At 45.2% G+C, this 17,867-nt stretch overlaps 1 protein-coding gene across 1 annotated transcript in view; it reads left to right on the top strand.

The window, feature by feature from the left end:
* Positions 1–17,867, top strand: part of LOC107140276 (kinesin-like protein KIF28P) — a 62,671-nt gene that overhangs the window by 36,356 nt on the left and 8,448 nt on the right. The window contains exons 8-17 of the mRNA XM_015483312.2: positions 1,940–2,007; positions 3,891–3,982; positions 5,439–5,560; positions 7,010–7,100; positions 7,801–7,855; positions 9,984–10,107; positions 11,294–11,438; positions 13,744–13,862; positions 14,410–14,517; positions 16,889–17,163. Coding sequence (XP_015338798.1) covers positions 1,940–2,007; positions 3,891–3,982; positions 5,439–5,560; positions 7,010–7,100; positions 7,801–7,855; positions 9,984–10,107; positions 11,294–11,438; positions 13,744–13,862; positions 14,410–14,517; positions 16,889–17,163 — 1,199 coding nt within the window. The remainder of the gene's footprint in view (positions 1–1,939; positions 2,008–3,890; positions 3,983–5,438; positions 5,561–7,009; positions 7,101–7,800; positions 7,856–9,983; positions 10,108–11,293; positions 11,439–13,743; positions 13,863–14,409; positions 14,518–16,888; positions 17,164–17,867) is intronic.

The following is a 17,867-nucleotide window of genomic DNA, read 5'->3' as shown; positions in this document are numbered from 1 at the left end:
CCAAAGACATAAGACACCCTCTGAATGTTGACTGCAAACTAAAATTCAACACATCTGTGTGTACAAAATTTCCTGAGAATGAGACCAACAGGACAACGTCTACATGTGCAGATCTTCAAGGTTAGATCTGCACCATTTATAAGGACACAAAGACTGTCTGAAGGTATCACAGTGAGGTTTGTTTGTTTTAGGGTTGGGCATGGAACCCTGGCTTCGTGCCACAGGCACTGCCACGGAGCCACACCTACTTTCTCCCTTATAGTGTGGGAGGAGGAGGTGAGAGGTGATCATTGATCATCTCAGGAAGCAAATAAAACACAGAATCTGAAAGGTCCACCTCTAAGCTCTAAACTCTCCATGGTCCCAGTCCCACTTGCAGCATGGATATCCTAAAACCTCATTTCTTTCATGTCTAAAGTGGAGCAAATAACAATAGCCACCAGAGAATAGCTGTGATGGTTAAATGAGGTGATACAAATGAACCCGCTTTAAATGCTATAACTTTTCCAGGTGCAGTGGTGCGCACCTGTAATCCCAGAGACTCGGGAGGCTGAGACAAGAGAATCACAAGTTCGAGGCCAACCTGGACAATTTAAGGAGACTCTTGTCTCAAAATAAAAAAGGCTGGGAATGTAGTTCAGTGGTAAAGCACTCCTGGGTTCAGTGCCCAGGACCAAAAAATAAATAAATATATATTTAAAAAATGAAAAGGACTGTGGAGGTAACTTAGTGTTAAAGCATCCCCGGAGTCAATCCCAAGTATCAAAAAAAAAAAAAAAGAAAGAAAGAAATCAGTCCTTAAATCTCCCAGGTGAGTTAATACTCCAAGAACTGCAAGTTCAAGGCTAGCCTCTGCAATTTAGCAAGCCCCTGTTTGTCAAATCAAAAACAAAAAAGGCTGGGAATGTAGCTCAGGGATAGAGCACTTGCCTTACATGTGCAAGTCCCTGGGCTTAATCTCTGGTAATATACACACACAAGCTATAAGGATAAACTATACAGGATTATTCCCCAGGCTCTTAATGCTCTGGATCCTGAGCTGCCAGGTCCTCAGACTATGTTCTGTCTCTGTGGTCACTCTCAGTGACAGCACCTATCTCCAAATCGTCAAAACTTTTGTTTCTAATTTGAAAAGTATTTTCCAAATTCTAGAACAATTAATCCAAAGTCAATAGCCAGACTTGAAACCATACAAAAATGGCTGTTTGGGTGATGCTGCCCACTGGGAATTTTGTCTCGCTGTCAATAGAAATGAAACTGAGTCACACATATGAATATGTAGGCCTTTTGGGATCCTCAACTTAGGCACAGCTCCAACAAGAAAATGTCAGGCTGGCTCCCTGAAACAAGCAGGAGCTCTTTTTTTGGAGTGCTTGCAGGAATGGGCTGGGGTTTAGGAATGTTAATGGCTTTAGGTGCACTTGGCCCTGTGAGGGCATTTTCTGTTGGCATCATGGCCCTGATGAATTAAGTGAAAGTACCCTGGCTTCAGGGTGCATCTTCAGGATGGATAAATGGGGAGTGAGAGTGGGAACTTTGAATGGCTGTCTGGCTGTGAGCCAAGACTAGGCTTGCATTAGCCCTTTGTCCCTATCATCTCACAGGGACAGGCAAATCCTAGTGATCTCGAAATGCTTTCAACAATCATTCAAACCTTGAGAAAATTACTGGGTATTCCATGGTGAGAGCAGTGTGGTTCTGAGGTCGGCAGCACAGGGGTTAGTCACGAGTGGGTTCAAACCCTAGTCCTGCCAGTTCTGATCTGGGTGACCTTGGCTGTATTATTTTTCTCAAAGCCTAGTTTTTGGAGTGGTCAAATCTGAACAATAATGTAAATTGTAAGATGCGAAACTGTTGTGTGAATGTTAACTGTTTTAATAATATCGATGATAATAAACCTCTATATACATAACAAAATCTTCAAGGGATGTTGTTACAGATTGCAGCCATAAGTCCAGCTGACATCTGTTATGAGGAAACTCTATCAACATTAAGATATGCTGAAAGGTATGTTTATGAGTATTTATTAGTCATAGTGATTCTAGATTCTAAATCTAGTAACTTCTTCCAGTCTTCTTCTAATCGGCATTTTGGGGGTGGGACTTCAGGGAAAGGAGAACAAACAATTTGTAAGAGAGGAAATGAAAAGAAATAAAACAAATGAGAAGGAACTGGGACCTAAAGTTCAGAGTGTCATTGTGTCACTCAAGTCAGGATGGGAGAGGAGGCGTGGCTCAGATGGGGACAGCATGGATGCCAATCTGAATGTGATTAGTTATCTGTCTCCCTGTAGTTTCCTGCCAGGCTGTTCACAGATTCCTCCTACATGGGGAGAGAACAGTGCCAGGCAGGGGATTTTTGTGCTATTAATAAATGAGGATGAGCTCTGTACAAGACAACTCTGTAGGCTCCGAACCGTTTGAATGTGTCGACACTCCTTCACAGTGTGGGGGTGGAGACCACATGTGATCATGTATGAACCATTCCCGGCAAAGCTCTTCCTTCATATAAGCAATGCTCAAAGACTATAATTAGGGGCTGGGGATGTGGCTCACGCAGTAACGTGCTCGCCTGGCATGCGCGGGGCGCTGGGTTCCATCCTCAGCACCACATAAAATAAAATAAAGATGTTGTGTCCACTGAAAACTGAAAAATAAATATTAAAAAAACTATAATTATAGCTGGGTGTGAAAATGGTGCACACCTGTAATTACAGTGACTCAGGAGGCTAAGACAGGACAATTACAAGTTCAAGACCAGCCTAGGCCACTTGTGAGACCCTGTCTCAAAATGAAAAATAAAAAGGGCTGGGAATGTAGCTCAAGGTAGAGTACCTTTGGGTTCAGTTACCATGAGGCGAAAAAAACCTACTCAAAATTGTAGATATGATTATGCCGCCAAGTAATTACCTCTCCTTCTAGTGTTCCCTTGGGTCTTCTTCTCAATGAGGGAGCCCTTGGATTTGAATGAAAAACACTTTCATTCCCATTCTTCATTGCTGGGCCTCAACATCAATTTACCATTAGACATTTTCTTCCTGTATCTGCAGTCTCAGATCTTTAGTCAAATTTTGGCTTTAGCAGCATCTAGAATGTTCTCCCTGACTATCAGGTGCAAATCTGTTGCCAGCAGTTTTTATGTGAGAGGCTACAGGGTACAGAAAAAAGGGAAAAACGGTAACCAGAGTCCTGAACTCTGATCCCATATCTGCCACATATTCTGTGAGTTGGGCAAATCTGGTTGTAACTCTGTATTTCAATCTCTTTGTGTAAGAAGAAAGGAGTAAGATTGCCAGTTTGAGCAAACAAAAAATACAAGATGCTGCCTGGGGGTGTAGCTCTGTGGTAAAGTGCAAGCTTTGCATGCACAGGCCCGGGTTAGAGCCACAGTGGGTGAGCATACACAATACAAGATGCTCAGTTAAAAATGAATTTCAGATAAAGAACAAAGTCATGCTTGAATGTAATATTTGAAGCATTTCCTATTTTCTCTGGTGGCACTGGAGGGGAATGAACCAGAAAACCCAAGCCCCTTCTAGCCTGGGGCACACGGCAGAGCAGCCTCTGACAGCCTCCAGGGTTTTAGTTATTTCAGTAGCAGCGACCTTGATTGAACAGATTCTTAAATTAACCAAGTGTGTTGAGGCCCAAGGACACCCAGGGACTGAGCACCCAGCCATGGCTCAGCTGTACATGTTTATTAAAACCATGCAGTTTACTGAAGTCGCTTTGGGTCTTAATGGTTTTGTGGAACAGAACATGCTGGAATCTATAGTCACCAGAAAAGGGGTGAATGGGATCTGAGCACACCTGCTGCTGCCCCAGGACCAGTGGTGATGCTGCTTGGGTAGTAAAGGGACCTGAGAATGTGTTCATCTTTACACACGAAAGGGCTAAAAAGGTTCGGAACAACGCTGTGGTCAACACCTGGTCAAGAGCAGAGACCAAGACACTGCTTGGATGTGGAAACGCTGGAGCAGCAGGTAAAGTGAGCCAGGAGGCATGCTCAGTCCACACTGGAGCAAGAAGAAGAGCCTGAGCTGGCTGATGCCCAAGGGATTGGGGCTAAAGGGAGGGAGAGGCAGGTGTGCTGGGCCTGGGGAGGGATCTGGGGAGGATCTGAGGGGAGGATGTGGGCAGGTGGGGGGAGGAGCCCTCCAGAACTTTATTCAGGATATTTTGGTTCAACCTTTACACACACACACACACACACACACACACACACACACTAATATATATATATTATACATATATTAGTTGTTGATGGACCTTTATTTTATTTATTTTTATGCGGTGCTGACAATCAAACCCAGTGCCTCACACATGCTAGGCGAGGGCTGTACCACTGAGCCACAACCCCAGCCTGCAACCCAACTATATTTTGAGATCAACGGAGATTCACAGTTTAAAGAAATAATGATCCTGCCCTTTTAAAATTGTCATTTTAATTTTGAGTCCATTATTTCTGCCAGGATACTACGTTCCTTGCCAGGTTTAAAAGGTGGTCATTTGACATTTCATGCATTTAAGTGAGGCCAGAAGCCCAGGAAGCATTAGCAGCAGCCTACCTCTTCTAATTCAGTGCCCAGCCTCAACTGCTGTACGCCAGTCACCAAGTGATTGGGCTCTGGTAGGTGAGGGAGCAGTCATTTTCAAAATGCCCCCCAGTTGATTCTAATGTGTAACTATCAAGAACCACGGCTTTAAGGTCTCAGTTTTCAGTTTGGCAGAATGAAGACATGTATCATTTTATGCCCTTAATGATTTAAAATGTGATGGATAATAAAAGTAAAGTAGAAAACTGGAGAAATACAATCAGTATGGTGTTCAGCATCAACCCAGCAATATCAGAAAGTCCAACACTTTCTGTGCTCAGTGCTCCCTAACAGTCACCATCCTGCCCTTCCACGGACTGGTTCACTACGGATTCCACCTCAACAAAAGTCCTTTCTAGATTGGAGTCAGTACATGCAGCTGGTTCACACGTGGCCCTGGTTAGTATGAATCACTAAAACAAAAACTGGATGAGCCTACCTGTAGCAACTAATTCCCATTATTCATATGAACAGACACAAAATACATGGAAAACAACCTAAGATGAACCTAGGCTTCTTCCTGTATCTCCTGGCCTTATGGGACTTGCTGCTATGGTAGTATAAAAGGAAACTCCCCCACAGGCCTATATAAATAGCAGATAGAATCCTGAGCCTGTGCCTCTCTTGGGAGGACCTTCTTGCTCTAATGCCTTTGAGTTAGTCCAGATACTATGCAGTGTAGGATTTAGCCAATGAGCTCTTCACACAGAAGTGCAGCTTTACTTTCTACTCTTGCTGGGAGTCCCCTATTGTCACTGAGAACCCAGTGAGACATACTGAAGTTACTCTAAGTCTCACCTTTGACACTATAGACCTGGTGCTTAAAATCCCTCCCTCCTTTCAGAGCAGTCAGCCTGTTTCCTGGCAGACCACCAGCTGGGGACTCAGTCTATTCAGGAAACCTGGGCACACCTGTTGGAGCAGGCTTGGAGAGAATGGGAGCAGCAGTATGCAGCCATTGCCCAGGTGAGGCCCAGCTCTGCACTGCCCCCCCCCCCATGCAGTGCTGTCTGGGATATTGTCAGCCCCCAGATTGGGGTGAGGGGCAATGAATTAGCGATTTAATGAATGTGTAGGATGTAACATGACCTAAGACTTACATTATTCTTGGCAAGAGCTGGGGGGAGAGTGGCAGGGCATGAAAGGAAAGGAGGCAGAGAGGCCTTGATGCATACAGAGTGAGGCTGGGGATGGAATTCAAGGCTGTTGGTAATTAGAGTTTGGGGAGAATTTGTGCATGTGCACACTCTAGGGGTTGGAGCCTGGGCCTTGCAAATGCTAGGCAAGTACCCTCAGATTGAGCTACACCCTAGCCCCTGGGCTGTGATGCTGTGACGTCAGTCTTGTCCCCTGGTGAGAGAGATGCCTTCTTCACCTCCACTCGTCACTGCCACCTTCACCACGACCTTACTCCCCACAGCCACAAGGCTCTGGGCAAACCCCAAAGACCAGAGTCAGACCTGGAATATTTGGAAGTATGAGGGAGAGCCCAGCCTGGACTCAGGAAGACTCATGAAGTCTAGAATAAGCCCCAGACAGTGAAAGAGGAGTCAGGTAGGGCTCTGTGACTTCAGGAAGCCAGATCAAGTTAGGGACCAAGGATTCTAAAGGTGCCAGCATAACTGGGGCACAGCCAGAAGCCCTATTAAAGTAACTTCCTGTGCAAGGGGTGGAAGGGCATGTGCAACTCTTGGGTCTAGTAGGATCCAGAGTGCAGGAATAGAGGATTTTGTGTTCTGTCTGAAGAGTAACAATTGGAAAGATTTTCATTCTCTTTACTCTTAATGAGAAAGGATTTGCAGATTTTAAAGTTTTCTTTGTGGGGGCTGAGTTGATTTCACTTCTACCTGATAGTCAATCTTCTATCACCGTAACAACAGTCAGTATTGGTATTAAAGAATGAAATGCACTTAGGGTTGATGCAACATGCCCTTTTCTGCCATTGGCAGTTGATGATCAATTCACCAGTCCACTGGACTGAGGAGAATGAGAATTTTCATGGAGACTCAGGGAAGGGTCATCACACTGGGAACAGGGAGTTGAAGAACTTTAGGAACCTGAAAGAAATGGTGGGGGAAGAAGTCAAAGTGGGAGGGGCCAATGCCTGGGCAGCTGAAGGGAGTTTGGGGAGAATTTGCGCACACCCTAGGGATTGGAGCCTGGTGCTTAAAAATTGGAGCCTGGTCTGGGGAGGACAGGGTCAGAGGCCAGCTGTGCCTTGGAATACTCCTGTCCAGAAGCACTCAGGCTGACAGCTGACCCCACTCCTGTAGTCAGCGATGCACCACAGGCTCAGCCTTCCTCCTTTAGGAGTCAGTCTGACAAGATGGGGAGAAATGAATGGAAAAGGAGCATTTCTGTCTTCAGTGGGCTGACCCTGTCTGGTGACGCGGACCCTCTCCGTTTCTCCTTTAGGAGCGGCAGATGGTGAAGACCCTTCCTCACCTTCTTAACGTCAACGAGGACCCACAGCTCACGGGGGTCCTGAAGTACTTCATTCACACGGGTAAGTGCTCTCCACCTGCTTGTGCTTCTTGCCCTGAGGAATATGTTCTTTCTGTTTTTTTCCTTATTTCCTTTCTCTTTTTTTTTTTTTTTGGATTTTTCAATTGTGGTGTAATACATATAACATAAAATTCACCATTTTAAGCTGCTCTAGGCAGGTTCTTATCACCACATTTTTATTTAGTGGTTTCTGGGGAGATGGCAGCCCTTGAAATGACTCTTCAATCCAAACACTGAATAATTGGAATACCAAGGTTGGGGTGCCCCTGGCTTTCTCCTCCCTGGCTGCTGTGCATATCCAAGACAGGTGTGTAGGCTCCATGCAGGATGTGGTCAGAGGCTGAGGCCAGGCTTGCCCAGCAGCTGAAGGTGACACCTTCTGCTTGTCCCATGACATGGCCAGTCATTAGAAACACAGCTTCATGCCAGGCTTCAGTGCATCTTCTAAGACCAAGACTTAGTGACCATAGAAAAGGTGGAAATTTCAAAAAGTCAGGAATCTCACCAAAAAAAAGGCAGAAAGTAAAACAACTATCCATAAAACAAGTCATGTCCAAGGATCATTATGATTGACAACCCTGGTTGAAAAATCCTTTCACATTATCCTACTGGAGAGAAAATGTCACATGCAAAACATCAAACATGTTATTCATTAGGGTCAAATTCAGACAATTTTTGCAAACAAGCTATCCTCTCTTTAGGTTCGTGTGTTGCTGGTCAAGCTGCTTCGAACGCTATCACTCTTCAAGGCTTGGGGTAAGTTTCTGTGCATTGGCATCAATGTTCTCCAATGTTGAGCATTAAAGAATCTGGACATCTAAATCCAGAGGAGATTCCTGAAGGTCTTCTGGTTATGGCCAGGCCAGGCCCCCAGTCCTGCTAGATAAGCTGGAACAAGGAATTTCCCAGACTTCCCTGCAGGAACACTCCAACACCTATGTAAGAAAGTCACTGGGAGGTTGAGTTCTCTCACTGAAATCCACTGTGTCGTGCTCTGTTTCCCTGGCTCTAATCTTGAGGAAAAAAAGGGGGGGGGGTGTCAGCACTTGTATAATAATTCTTCATACACGGAAATAAGATCCGACCAGGAAACAGAGTTGGAAGGCCAAATCTCATCTCCACATCTTCAGATCTCAATGCTTACAGCCCTCACCCACTGGACAAATGGAAAGCCCAGACTTTGGGGGTGCTCCTCTCCCTAAGGAATCCCTCAGGAAGCCCCTGCCAAAGCCTGTGTGTGTGCAAAACCCTAGGGTGGGTTTATGCAATCAGAGCTGTCCCCAAGTTCTGTGGCCTCTCTGGTTGGGTGGCCACACTGGGGTTCTCTCCTATTTATAGAACCACCGTGTCCCAACTGCCCACAGGCCTCAGCCAGCAGTCAGAAAGAGGTCTCCCTGGCCAGTGCTCCCAAAGTCCCTCAGCCCTCCTGAGCAAAGCACATGGATCATGTGAGACAAGTTTAGGGGGTGCTGACCAAAGGCCTGTTGGCACCACCTCACCTGTACCACTAGCCATCTCTGGGCTTCTTCCTGGGGATTTCCCTCCTTTTTCTTTGTAGCCCTCCTCCTTAGTCCAATACACAGGTCTGCAAATGACTGAATTCCACTGATGAGCTGAAGTCAAAACCTTCCCCACAAGACCCCTGGGCCCCATGCAAACAAGTGATGTGGACTGGGCCATGTGTCTCTGCATCCCGAACATTCAGCCTCAGATACCCAGCCCCAAGTCTTGTCACATAAAGTCTGGATTAGTATGGATAAAGGCCCAGAAACAGATTTACACTTACCTGTACATATATATTTTGAAGTCACCCTCCTAAGTGTCTCTTCTGAAATTTCTTTAAAATTGTTTTTGACACAATAATTGTACATATTTATTGAGTACAGGGTGACATTGCAGTACATGTATATAATGGGTAATGATCAGCTCAGGCTAATTGAAATATCTTTCACCTCAGCCATATATTTCTGTTGTAAACATTAAAAAATCCTCTTTTCTACCTATTTTGAAATATTCTATTAGTTGTTGTCCACCTTCATTATCCTACTGGGCTACTGGCCATTAGAAGTTATTCCTCTTATCAAATTGTGCCCCACTAACCATCCTCTCTCCATCCTTCCCTTCCTGGCACTCTTCCCAGGCTCTGGTAACCACTATTTCACACTTTTTTGAGATAAGCCTTTTAGCTTTCACGTAAGTGAGAGAACATGTGGTCTTTTCTGTGCCTGTCGTATTTTACTAAATAGAATGTCCTCCAGTTCCAACCACATTACTGCAAATGATGTGAATAATAGTCCCTAGTATGTTTTTACCACTTTTTCTTTTCTTTTTTACCTTTATCTTATTTATTATTTTATGTGATGCTGAGGATTGAACCCAGTGCCTCACACATGCTAGGCAAGTGCTTGGCCATGGAGCTATAACTACAGCCCCCACTTTTTCTTAATCTGTTCATTTGTCAATGGGTACCTAGGATGAGTCCATATCTTGGCTGCTGAAACATTTCTGTTTTCAATCCTCCTCCCCCACCCCCACTTCCNNNCACCCCACCCCCACCCCCCACTCCCCACCCCCACCCCCCACCAATATGCACACTGGCCTGTGTGCTTTTGAGGACTATGCTGATCTCTGTGTCTGTAGGTGACCTGTAGCTCTAGGCCCTCAGCTGGAGCTTGTTTCTGTTAATAAAATAGCTGCTTTGCTGTCTGCCACTCACCACTTCCTTAAGGAAGGGCCCTTCCCTCTATTCCCACTTTCCTTGAGCCACAGTCCTGAGGAAGCCTTGATAAATACTTTGGGTATTGTGCAAATGAGAGCGAACAACCTCACTGTTCACTAAAATTGAAATCCACTGGATGACTGAGACATACTCTTGTCTTCATAGAATTTCAGATGAACATGCTTCCTTTATGAACGTGGATGGTAAAGTGACAGTCACTCCACACAGGAAATGCAAGGTTGTTGTGAATGGGGTGCCCATCACTTCCAGGACAAAGCTGCAGCATTTGGTAAATTTCTCCTGGGCCACGGAAGTTTCTAAGTCCTACCAGAGAGCTAGCCGAGGGGCTTTGGGTAGAGCTGGGTGCATCTCACCTTGTGGCTTCTGCTCCTGCTTCATGGTAAGTTACTTGGGCATGGTTTCCAGAGTGACAGATCTGGCCCTACCTCACTATGTGTTGTTCTTGGGTAAGCCACTTCTCTGGTTTCATCTATAAAACAAGGACTGAGGGGCTGGGGATGTGGCTCAAGCGGTAGCGCGCTCGCCTGGCATGCGTGCGGCCCGGGTTCGATCCTCAGCACCACATACCAACAAAGATGTTGTGTCCGCCAAATACTAAAAAATAAATATTAAAATTTAAAAAAAAAAACAAGGACTGAGCTGAATAAGTCCCAGGATCTCTTACAGTTCTGACATTTGAGTTTTTTTTTTTTTTTTTTAACATATAGCCTCTGGCAAACATTGGTCCCTCTTCATTCTCCTCCCCACCATTCTAGTCAGAGGCTCTACCACCACAGTAGCTCCTATAGCTTCTTTTTTCTCTCCCCTCTCCAGTCTGTCCTCTACCCAATAGCTACAGACCCTTTTAGATTGGTAGACAGAGTTGGTTGCTTCCTTCTAGAAATCCTTTAGTGGTCCCCCTTAGGACTCCTGCGCGAGCTGTCCCGCCCCAGCTTCCTCAGGCCTCACTGTCCTGCACATCTGCCCCGAACTTGCTGACCTCTTTTTGATTGGCTCAGCAGTGGCCATCTCTGCCTCACCCAAACATCTCACACATGAAGTCTCAACTTTAAAATCCCATCTTCCAAGAGGATTTTTGTAATACCCAGTCTGAATTAGACCCATTGGGCACTGTAGAGAAGCCCCTGCACTTTTTTTTTTTTAAACAGTTTATGAGTACTCAGTTTTTCCATAAGACTTACAAGGGAAGGGTGGGGTCTGTTTTCCATTGATTCTCCTGGGCCTGGCAGGGAGGTAGCGCTCTTCTGCTGATGAAAGCAAGATGATGCCTTTCCTCCTCTAATATGGGTCTTTTCCCTGTTTGGGGGATTTTCAAGGGCAGAATTTTTCTCAGATCACTCTAGTACAAGGGACATGGGGCTATGGCTCCTCCTGAAGCAGTATGACTCTCGCCTTCTGATCTCAGGCTTAGGTGAAGGCAGCACCCTTCCCCTGAGCCTATGTTTCCTCCCTAGGACCGCATTATTCTGGGGTCCAACAGTGCCTACCTCTACATTGGATTTCCTTCAGAGAGAGGCAGTGAGGACTTGAGCAGATTTGATTATGACTTTTTCCAGCTGGAGAGGGTAGCTGCGGAGGGAGTAAGCATGGACAAGCTTGGTAAGTGGCTCCTGGATCCAACTTTTGGCATCTTCCATGAACTGATCTGAAAGCAACTGTTTTCACTGTGTGCTTTCCTGCTTTCCTTAAGACAGTCATCTTTTATTGGGTCAGAGTAATGTACCTTGTTAAAATATCATTTCCATATAAATATAGAGTGAGTCCATGTCAAAGATTTAGTTCATTAAACTCAGGAAAAATGTGGCATTTATACACAATGGAGTATTACTCTGCATTAAAAAATGACAAAATCATGGAATTTGCAGGGAAATGGATGGCATTAGAGCAGATTATGCTAAGTGAAGCTAGCCAATCCCTAAAAAACAAATGCCAAATGTCTTCTTTGATATAAGGAGAGCAACTAAGAACAGAGTAGGGAGGAAGAGCATGAGAAGAAGATTAACATTAAACAGGGACGAGAGGTGGGAGGGAAAGGGAGAGAAAAGGGTAATTGCATGGAAATGGAAGGAGACCCTCATTGTTATACAAAATTACATACAAGAGGAAGTGAGGGGAAAGGGAAAAAAAACAAGGGGGAGAAATGAATTACAGTAGATGGGGTAGAGAGAGAAGATGGGAGGGGAGGGGGGATAGTAGAGGATAGGAAAGGCAGCAGAATACAACAGACACTAGTATGGCAATATGTAAAACAGTGGATGTGATTCTGCAATCTGTATATGGGGTAAAAATGGGAGTTCATAACCCACTTGAATCAAATGTGTGAAATATGATATGTCAAGAACTATGTAATGTTTTGAACAACCAACAATAAAAATTTTTAAAAAAGGGGTACAGACCATTCAAAGGGCTATAAAGAGAATGGTGTGTTGGCTGGGGTTGTGGCTCAGTGGTACAGCACTTGCCTAGCATGCGTGAGGCACTGGGTTCAATCCTCAGCACCACATAAAAATAAATAAAGATATTGTGTCCATCTACAACTAAAAAATATTTTAAAAAAGAGAGAGAGAATGGTATATATATAGATAGATAGCAAAACAACACCAGAAAGCTGAAATAATATTTCTGGTTACCTAAAGCCAACTAATGATGTTTAGCTCCACCCAGGGGCCTGCTGAGGTGAAGGCAGCACCCTACAGAACCTGTGCCCCAGTAGTTAGAGATGTTGGTTGGGAGCCTTGGTCTGGAGGAATGGTGAGGAAAAAAATCTAGGTCCTGGCCTTAAGGAAATCATAGCCATAGGTTTCTGAGTCAAAGATCTCCTGGGATTGGGGTGTAGCTCCATGCAAAACATTTGTCCAGCATAATGCCCTTGGTTTCATCTCCAACACAGCAAAACCAAATGAACAAAAATTTCCCTTTCCCCAGCTCAACCTACCCTTGTTACCCTGCAATAATCAGATTCCTCATAGGTGAGTGAGCAGAAGCTCTGCTTTCTGCCTGCTCATCTCTCTGCAAGCTTCAGATGGAAGCTCTTGAGCACCTGCCTGTGTGTCTCCTTCACTGTACTCAGGATGGACTGGACCCACTGAGGTCTTTGTAATGTACTGGCTTTCCAGAGAAGTCACCTATGCTTTAACCATCTTAATAAACTGCAGATGCGGGGCTGGGGTTGTGGCTCAGAGTTAGAGCACTTGCCTACCATGCGTGAGGCACTGGGTTCGATCCTCAGCACCACATAAAAAGTAAAATAAAGATATTGTATCCACCTATATAACTAAAAAGTAAAAATAAAATAAAATTTAAAAATAAATAAAAATAAACAGTAGATGGAGAGCAGTAGACTACAACTGCCCTTATGCAAAAGTTCCTCCCTTTTCTCTACACCAATGTGTTTTAATCAGAATTTTAGCAAAATAAATTGATTTGAAATTCACTTCTTTGTTCTTCTTTTGCTGAAGTTTTTGTCCAAAATCAAACCAACAAGGCCTGAACAATCCACCTACTCATTGATTTGTTCACAGTAAGTGACTGCCCAGTTGCCTTCCCAGCACAGGGCTAGTGGCACAATGAAGTTAAACAAACCACCCGAATATAACCCAAGTAAGAACAGCCTGCTTGCTGTGCACTGAAGCTTTGGGATAAATCCCCAGACTTTTCCTTGAGCCAACCAGATTTTACCCCTGCCCTTGCCCCTGCCTGGAAAGTTTGGAGTCACCTTGGATCAAGGGCCTTGAGACCAGGAATGGGAAATGGAGGCAGAGAGCCTCCTGCCATGGTGCAGCCAAGATCCCTAGGTTGAGAAGACCAACTCTATGAATGGGTGAATGAAAATACACATTTATTCATGGCTGGAAAGTTATCACTGCAAAGGACAAATTTTCTTTTCCATTCTGGCTTTCGCAAGGTGCTGTGAACAGTGGAGATGGCCAAGCAGACCCCAGTGTCCTGGCTGTATTCCAAGACTACGTCAAACTCATGCCATTGGTTGCAGAAGCAAATCAAATGAGTGAAGAACTGAAGAAGGTAATTTATCTAAAGCCCAAACACAATATAGTTTCAGGTCCAGAGAGAACCTTGAGGTCTACAGAGATGTGGGGTTTCCCCAAGATCCCACAGTGAGCTAGTAACAGAAACTAGCCTAATACCCGTGATCCCCCGCCTCCCTCCGCCACCCTGAGCACCACTCCAGCCACAGCTGTCCTACCAGTGCCACCAGCACCCAGACCAACACTTGCTGGCCATAACCACCTACTCCTGATTGTTCCAGTGCCTCTTTTGGCACCTTGATGATTGTTGTGCCTCAGAGAGGACCTGGCTGAAGTTAGTTCCAGTGACAGATGCCAGTCAGTGGGAATCTTGTAAAAGATTTAATCACATTAGTAAGTACTGTTAAGTGTTACTTCCAGGATGTGGTTGAGAAATTCCAGTATTCTGTCATTTCTCTTGGCAAGAATTTCAAGCACCAGAGTCAAGCCATGTTCTTTAAAAAAAAAAAACCCAAGTGTGGGAAGAATGAAAAGAAAATTGCAAAGGGGGTGTGGGCTGATAAATGAAGTGTTTCTTTTACTAGGAACTTAACATGGAATTGAAGGTGAAGAACCTAGCATCATCAGATTCCAGGGGCTATGACCTACAAAAGGAGGTCATGGTGAAGGTGACCAACCAAAGGACTCATGAGGTGAGGCCTGCATCTGTGGACAGCGGTGTGTCTCCCACAGGGTTCTGAGGAGCTTTTCTAGGGATACAGGTTTTGTTTGTTTGTTTTACCAGCAGCAACCAGTAGAGACCCCAGTGAAGAGGCAAGCTATGTTCCAAGTATAAGTGGAGTTCTGAGGGAGCCTCTTCCATGTTCTCTCACCTGGGTCTCTCTCCCACACAGTGCCAATTCCCAGGATCTTTCCTAACCACCCTCTCTGAACATTCTTTCTTCTTGCTTAACATGGCTCAAAAGCTTTAATGCCACAAGGGAGCCTGAAAGTTCATCCAGCTGGTAATGGGGTCCATGTCTGTGTGTATGTATGTGCAAGTGTGGACATTTGTGTGTGTGCAAGTACATGTAAGAGAGGAAGATTTACCATTCTGAAGCAATGATAAAATTCACACTTTCATAAGACCCTGGAATAGTCCATTCACCTACTCCACTGACTGATCCATTCCTGTGTTGACATTGCTGTCAGTAGATCTTTTATAGAAACTTGAGGTTTTCTTTCCTCTCCCTTCTGCTGTGGAGCCACTTCTAGGCTTTTTTTCTAGACTAAACCTGTGTGCTTATCTTCCCTTAATGCTGTAATAAATTTTCATAAACCCAAACATATTACCTTATTGTTTCCTAGGCTAGAAGTCCAACAGGGGTCTCACTGGGCTACAAACAAGGTGTGGGCAGGGCCAATTTGTTCTTGAGGCTCAATGGGAAAATGTGTTGGCTTTTTCCGGCTTCTAGAGGCTACCAGAATTCCTTGGCTCATGGCTACCTTCCTCCATCTTCAAAATGAGCCACATCATATCTCTCTGACCCTGTTTTGGTCACCACATCTCTCTCTGCCTCTCTCTTCTGCCTCCCTCTTCCACATTTAAGGTCCTTGTGAGTGCCGCAGTCTGGCTGGGCACAAAATCACGAGCCACTCAAACAGGAATAAACTTTATTTTTGAAACTCCCACCAATGCCCTGTATGCTCCCGGGAAATATGCTGACCCACACACGCAGAGTTCTCCCAGACACACACACCAACAGGAAATCCCTCCTCCGGAATTCCCTCCTACCGCACTTCCCCAACCAATGGGAACTCTCCAGGAGTCCCATAGCAGGCCTAGGTGGACAGCAGGGGTCTAATATCCATTTGAATGCAGATCTTAACATAATTATATCATCTCAATGGCTTGCTGGCATCACCTTTCAACCAAAAATGCCATGCATCATTACTACTTGGCTATGGCTCTTAGCATGTGAGTACACGGGGCCTATCTGGATAATCCACACTAACCTCATTTTAATTCAGATGATAAGCAGACTTAATTCCATCTGCAACCTCAGTTCCCCTCAGTTCACATTCATAGGATCCGGGGATTAGAATGTGGGTGAAAAACCAGCCTCTATCTCAGAGCAAAGCCTGTCCAAGGAAGGGACATGGCCTTTGTCCTTGGAAAAACCCACAGAGCACTCCTAAGCACATTCCCACCCTGCTAAGTTATTTATCTACAAATAACAGAGAGATCTGCTGCGCCAGGTGTCCCTGACTCAGTCAGGCTAGGTGGGGACCCATAGCAGCCCCCTAGCAGCCACCAATCAGCATGAGTCAGGGAAATACCTGGGATGCCAGATGACCCTCCCAGTAGTTTATGGTGGTTGATAACATATTGGGAAACCATGTAGTTCAGCACGTACACCCCTCTTGGCTCAAACCAATCAGTTCAAACGAATACCCCTTTTGTACTGACCAATCACCCCTACCTAACTTGTTCCCGCCAGTGAATGTGCTAATCATGTTTTAGAGTTGTTATTTGATTTTCCCGCGGTGTGTGATGATTTGCTATGATGTATGTGAAGTCCCTGCCCTCTCCAAAGAATGTATAAAACTGCTGCAAACCCTGGGCTCGGGGCCTCTCAGTGTCACCAGTTGCTGTGTGTGCGCGCGGAGGACCAAGCTAGCTCGCAATAAACACCTCTTTGCTGCTTACATCGATCTTGGGTCTCTGGTGGTCTTTGGGGGTCCCGAAATCGAGCATAACAGTGGGCATCTTTGAGGGCCATTATTCTGGGTACCACAAACCACAAACCTTCATTTTTCCTGGGAGGGTCTGTTTTCTGACTCCATCATCATCTCCTCTATGTCATTTCCTGGGCTCAAGTGACTCAAGCACGCCTAAATAACAGGTCCAGCACGGATATGGTATTCTTGAAGAGCCTCGCCAAAGCTAAGTTTGCAGAGTGGTGTGTGGTCTTGGATACCCCAAATCAGCCCACTGGAAGGAGCATGCTGGGAAAAATCAGGCGGATGAACTGTTGGAGCAGTAGATGAAACACATATTGGTGACCTACTTTGTGTTCGCAGGTGTGGATTTGGTCAAAAGCCAAGTTTATCAATAGGAAATTCTTAATGGAGGAACTTTACCAGCGCTTTCTAGATGGAGAAGACAGCCACGTGACTCAAGAAGATGACCCTTTCTGGGATCCTGTCGAGGTCATCCACTTGGGCTCAGCTCATGTCTGGCTCCAGTCGCTTGCTTACTGCATGAAGTTCGAGGAGCAAGTGGAGTTTCTCAACTGTGATGGACTGGAGGAGGCAGTATTACACATCCATATGGCCTCTTGCTCCCCAACAGGACAGTGGGTGTCTCCTCCCCTTCCCTAGTTCTGTCTGGGTCAGTCACAGAAAGTTCAGAGCAAGTCCAAGTTCTCCTGAGAGGGTAGTCAACTTGGTACCTGAAAGGGTCATTCATGAGACAAATGAATGAGCTCATGCATTTATGATTTGGCTCATGGAATATGATTTTTGCCATGGAAGCCAAATCAGCTTCCCTAAAATGCCAGCTGCATTTGAGACAACTCAGCACTGCCCTAAGGAACCAAAGGAATGAGGAAGACATCCCATAAAGAGATAGGAGTAGCAGAAGGAAACTTGGACAAAAATCAAGACCTGAGTTGACCCTCATAGGAGAGAAGCCAATGAACTCTCTCCTGGCACCTGTGAGGTCTGGTATCCACCCTACACGGGATGCTTTTCCCATGCTGTAGGCCCAGGCTGCTGGTGATTCCCTAGAGTAAGAGGCAGAGAGGCCATCTTCTAGCTTACCCCTTCTTCTCCGTGATAGAGGCCTATTTCTTTGGTCTTTTTTTTTCAAGGTAGGAAGAGAGATTTCTGGCTTTCTGTGATGTTTTCTGAACTTCCATGGGTGTAAGTTTGCTTCAGGCTATCAGTTCTGTTCTAAACTCTGCTATGCTATCTTTTACTGTTCTCTTAGGATATCTCATCTGTCGTTTCTCTTTAGGTCTTAGGCAGTCTATACAAAAGCTGTAGTCAAGTATCCTAA

The sequence above is a fragment of the Marmota marmota genome, unplaced genomic scaffold (assembly GCF_001458135.2).
Source record: "Marmota marmota marmota unplaced genomic scaffold, marMar, whole genome shotgun sequence".
In the NCBI taxonomy this organism is placed as follows: Eukaryota; Metazoa; Chordata; class Mammalia; order Rodentia; family Sciuridae; genus Marmota; species Marmota marmota.
The sequence above is the reverse complement of the archived record's forward strand: the minus strand, read 5'-3'. Positions and strand labels throughout refer to the sequence as shown.